This window comes from Oratosquilla oratoria, chromosome 6 (assembly GCF_046742065.1).
Source record: "Oratosquilla oratoria isolate Oo_2021 chromosome 6, ASM4674206v1, whole genome shotgun sequence".
Taxonomy (NCBI): domain Eukaryota; kingdom Metazoa; phylum Arthropoda; class Malacostraca; order Stomatopoda; family Squillidae; genus Oratosquilla; species Oratosquilla oratoria.
The window spans coordinates 30,460,212-30,465,417 of record NC_134782.1 but is presented as its reverse complement, the minus strand read 5'-3'; the positions used below and the strand labels follow the sequence as shown (position 1 = coordinate 30,465,417).

The 5,206-nt window shown below is 41.1% G+C and overlaps 1 protein-coding gene across 1 annotated transcript in view; it reads right to left on the bottom strand.

The window, feature by feature from the left end:
- Positions 1–4,930, bottom strand: part of LOC143025963 (uncharacterized) — a 23,918-nt gene extending 18,988 nt beyond the window's left edge. Inside the window, exons 1-3 of the mRNA XM_076185946.1 lie at positions 4,666–4,930; positions 1,123–2,476; positions 629–1,041 (exon numbers count right to left, since the gene is read on the bottom strand). Coding sequence (XP_076042061.1) covers positions 629–1,041; positions 1,123–2,476; positions 4,666–4,930 — 2,032 coding nt within the window. The remainder of the gene's footprint in view (positions 1–628; positions 1,042–1,122; positions 2,477–4,665) is intronic.
- Positions 4,931–5,206: the final 276 nt, after the last annotated feature.

Below are 5,206 nucleotides of genomic sequence, written 5' to 3'. Positions count from 1 at the left end.
GGGTCAATTGGTTCAATTTATCATGGAACACTTCAAATGGGCCCCAACTGTCATCCCATGCCGAAAAGATATCGTCTACGTACCTGAGCCAAATCATTTCGGGCGGTTTGATGCTGGGCAAAAGGGTACACTCAAAATACCCCATGTACAAATTGGCCAAGATAGGAGACAAATTAGAACCCATACTGCAACCGAATTTTTGACGGAAGAATTGGTCTTGAAAGGAGAAAACATTTGAAGAAACACACAGGCGAACTAAAGCAAGAAATTTTGTCTATATGTATACATATATATACATATATACATATATATACATATATATACATATATATATACATATATAGATACATATATATACATATATATATACATATATAGATACATATATAGATACATATATAGATACATATATATATATATATATATATACATACATATATATATATATATATATGTATATATATATGTACATATATATATGTATACTCGTATATATGTATATATATATATGATATGATGGCAGTCCGTCGATTACGACGATGACAGCTTCTTCTCAGGTTTTCTGGCGGGGAGGTTCGTCAACGCCTGTTATGGGTTCGGAGGTGGCTTATGAGGCCAATTCTCGAACGGCAGACGCGGGGGCAGTGGGGGCAGGGGAAATGTTCATAGCTTGGAGGCTGTGATGACGTGGCCTTGAGCCTCGCTCTTGCCTTCCTGGCGTTTTCCCTGCGTTGGTCCTCGAAAACGGTCTGGGCCTGGAGGGTGATGGAACGCCACTGAGGTCTGTCCAAAGCTTCAGTTTCAAGCTTTTTTGGTGGAATGTTAGTATGGGTGAGGTGTGTCTTCACGCAGTCTTTAAGGCGCTTGCGTGGTCTACCTGTGTTTCTTTTGCCTGAGCTAAGTTCTCCATACCAGAGTTGTTTGGGGAGGCGGTGGTTATCCATTCGAATGACATGTCCCACCCATCGGAGCTGACTTTTGAGAACCATTGCCTCGATGCTGGTCATTTCTGCACGGTCGAGCACCTCCAGGTTTGTGACTCTGTTTTGCCATTTGATATTTAAAATGGATCTTAAGCTGCGCATGTGAAAGCGCTCTAGCTGCTTCAGGTGTCGTCTGTACAGGGTCCATGACTCACAGCCATAAAGAAGGCTGGTAAGGACCACAGCCCTGTACATTTTCAGTTTGGTAGAAAGTCTGACGTTTCGCTGGTTCAGGACTCGTGTTCTGAGCCGGCTATGTGCTTGGCTGGCTTTGCAGATTCTGGTACTGATTTCTTTGTCCAGGCTACCGTCGTTGCTAATAGTGCTGCCGAGATATTTGAACTCCTTCGCATTTTTCAGTTGAGTTCCCTCGATGAAAATGGAGGGAGGCTGGGAGGTAGAGGTGGGTGCTGGTTGGAAAAGCACCTCTGTCTTTCCAAGGCTGATGGTAAGGCCAAAGAGGCGGGCACCCTCAGCAAACTTATCGACGATTAGCTGTAGGTCAGATTCCTTGTGGGCCATGAGGGCACAGTCATCAGCAAAAAGTGCCTCAAGAATGAGTTTCTCCGTGGTCTTAGTCTTTGCGTTCAGTCGACGAAGATCGAACACAGAACCTTCAGATCTGAATCGCAGATATACCCCAAGGTCCAGGTCCCTGAAAGCATGGTTGAGCACACAGGTGAAGAACAGATTAAAGAGGATCGGGGCTAGGACGCATCCCTGTTTGACGCCATTGCTGATGTTGAAGGGCTCCGACACCTCTCCGCCTGACAGCACCTGCCCGGTCATGTCGTCATGGAATTGTCTAATAAGATTGACGAATTTTTCTGGGCATCCGAGCTTGGACAAAATGACCCAGAGGGCCTCCCTGTTCACTGTGTCGAATGCCTTGGTGAGGTCAATAAAGACTGCGTACAAGTCCATGTTTTGTTCAATGCATTTCTCTTGCACTTGGCGCATGACAAAGATCATGTCAGCCGTACTGCGGTTTGGTCGAAATCCGCATTGTGCTTCTGGCAGGTTGTCTTCAGAGACATGGATAACGAGACGGTTGACCATGACTCTTGCCAGAATTTTCCCCGCAATGGGGAGAAGAGAGATACCTCTATAATTTCCACAGTCTGTCTTACTGCCCTTGTTCTTGAAGAGAGAGATGACGGTGGCATTTCTGAGTTCTTTGGGTATCTCTTCATCTTCCCAGATGTTGGTAAGGAGGGAGAAGAAGGATTTCAGGGCAACGGGTCCAACTGACTTAAAGATTTCAGCTGGGATCCCATCCATGCCAGGGGCCTTGCCTGAATTGGTCTGGCTAATGGCCTTCATAACTTCTTCCATCGTTGGTGGAAGGTCGAGGCAGTGGACTGTGGGTTTCTGGGTGATGAGGTCGAGGGCATGAGATTCTACTGTTGATGGCCGGTTAAGAAGAGCGCAGAAATGCTCCCTCCATCGCGCGTTGATGCTTCTCTTCTCTTTCAGTAGGGTGGAGCCGTCTGCTGTCAAGAGAGGAGCGGTACACGGCTTCATGGGTCCATAGACCTCTTTTCCAAAGGATTACAAAGGCGGAGTAGGCCGATAGGAGTCCTTTTGATCCATATCTACTGTAGGTCGGATGCGAAAAAAAAATCATATTAATAATAAAATAGTAAATAAAAACTATAATAATGTAAATAACAAATAAAATACATAAATAAATGCATAGGTATGGTTAAATAATAAACAAACAGGTAAATAGTAAATAATAATAAATTGACATATAACTAATAATAAATAAAAATCAGACAGACAAATGATAACAAAACAAAAACAAATAATATAAGATAAATTATAATCATTACAGCATCTTACTTAGGTATTTATCTAAATGATTCTTAAAGTTTTGAACTGAACTACATTGCACTACCTGTGCAGGAAGTTTATTCCATTCATTAACTACACGGTTGGCAAAGTTGTTTCTACCTACTTCCAAATTGAATCTATTTCCGGACAGTTTGAGACCATTGTTTCTTGTCTGATTCTCATTCAATGTAAAAATTTGGTCACTTTTGATGTTGTCAATTCCCTTTAGAATTTTAAAGACCTGTATCAAGTCACCTCTGAGTCTACGCTTTTTTAGGGAAAACAGATTCATATGTTTTAGTCGATTTTCGTATGATTTATTTTTGATATTTGGAATCAGTTTTGTGGCTCGCCGTTGTACACTTTCCAATCTGTCAATGTCTTTAATGAGATTCGGTGACCATACGGAAACAGCATATTCCAAATGTGGACGAACTAACGATTTATATAGCTTGTTAATGAGTGATGGACTTTTGAAATCAAAAGATCGCGCAATCAGTCCTAGAATCTTACTTGCTTTCTCAGAGGCTGAAATACACTGCTCGGATGATTTGAGGTCGTTACTGATAATTACGCCGAGATCTTTTTCACTATCCACTTTTGTTAACGAATTTCCAAATAACTTGTAATCGTACTTACTGTTATTTTTACCTATGTGCATTACCTTGCATTTACTTGTGTTAAATTTCATTAGCCACTTTTCAGACCATTGCTGTAATTTATCCAAATCTTCTTGAATATCTAATTGGTTTGAGTGATCATTTGCCACTCCGCACAGTTTTGTATCATCAGCAAATTTGGAAACAGTAGATTTTAGTCCATGGTCTATATCATTTATATATACTATGAATAGAAGTGGCCCAAGAACGGAACCCTGAGGAACTCCACTTGCAACACTTTTCCATCCAGAAGTTTGTCCATTTAAAACAACTCTCTGTTTTCGATCATTCAACCAATTACTAGTCCAACCTAATAGGCTACCACTTATTCCATGCAAAGCTAATTTTGTAAGTAGTCTTTCGTGTGGGACGGTATCAAAAGCTTTTGCAAAGTCTAGATATACTAAATCTATATTGTTTCTTTTGTCATAATTCGAGATAACTGTGTTGTAGAATTCGAGTAAGTTAGTCACGCAAGAACGTTTCCGTCTGAAACCATGCTGGCTATCATTTATCAAACGGTTACTTTCTAAATGATGTTCGATAGCATCTCTGATGATAGTTTCCATTATTTTTCCTACGATTGAAGTCAAACTTATAGGCCTATAGTTATTTGGTTTCTTTTTGTCACTTTTTTTGAATATGGGAGTAACGTTAGCTAGCTTCCATTCTCTTGGGACATCTCCGGATATGATGGATTTCTTGAAAATAATTTCTAATGGAACAACAATCTCATTTTTCATTTCCTTTAAGATTCTTGGATGCCAACCGTCTGGCCCTGGTGTTTTATTAACTTTGAGTTTGTCTATACACCTTTTAATTTTTTCTTTTGTTATATTTACCGTACCGAGTAAGTTTACCCTAGACTTTTCACAGGTTTCAGTTTGGAATTCACCTTGAGGTGTTTCGTTTACGAATACCGAGCTAAAATAATTGTTTAAGATATTACACATTCCTTCATTTGAATATTCATGGACCACTGTGATTCCGAACAACCTTTTTATCTCTAATGTAACTATAGAATTCTTTGGGATTCTCTTTGGATTTCTCAGCGATGTTCATTTCGTATTGTCGTTTTCTTTTTCTTATTGTCTTTTTTAAATCTCTCTGTATTGATACATAACTTTCATAGTCATTAGATACACCCGAGCACTTATATTTCTTATAAGCCTGTCTCTTTATGGCACTGTAAAACATTTTGGAGTTCTGGGTGTCAGCGTATCTTTGGACCTCCTCTGCCTTGTCCTCCCACCACTTGTCCTGCATCTTTCGGAGCGTTGTTTGGGCCTGTCTCTGGAGGTGCTTAAAGCGATCACGCTTGGAGGTGGAGGAAGGGTCGTTCTGCCATTCAATAAAGGCCTTCTGTTTGTTGTCGAGGAGTGACTTTATGGTCTCATCATTCTCATCAAACCAGTCTTGATGGATTCTCTTCCTGGGACCAATAGTGGCCATGGCTGACTCCGTCACCAGAGACTTGAACTGCTCCCATTGTTGTGTCGGGCAGCCAGTCAAAGGTCAGTGAGCAATTAGTCGGTCGTCCAGGTCATCCGCAAATTCATTACGTTGCTGGGGGTTCTTAAGTCGAGCGACGTCGTATGCTGGCTTGATGTTTTTCGGCATTTTACGGTGTGGTGGGATGATTTGCAGTGATAGGATGAATCTGACTAGACAATGGTCTGACCAGAATTCTGCACCGCGCAATGCTCTTGTGATCTTCACATCGCGGAT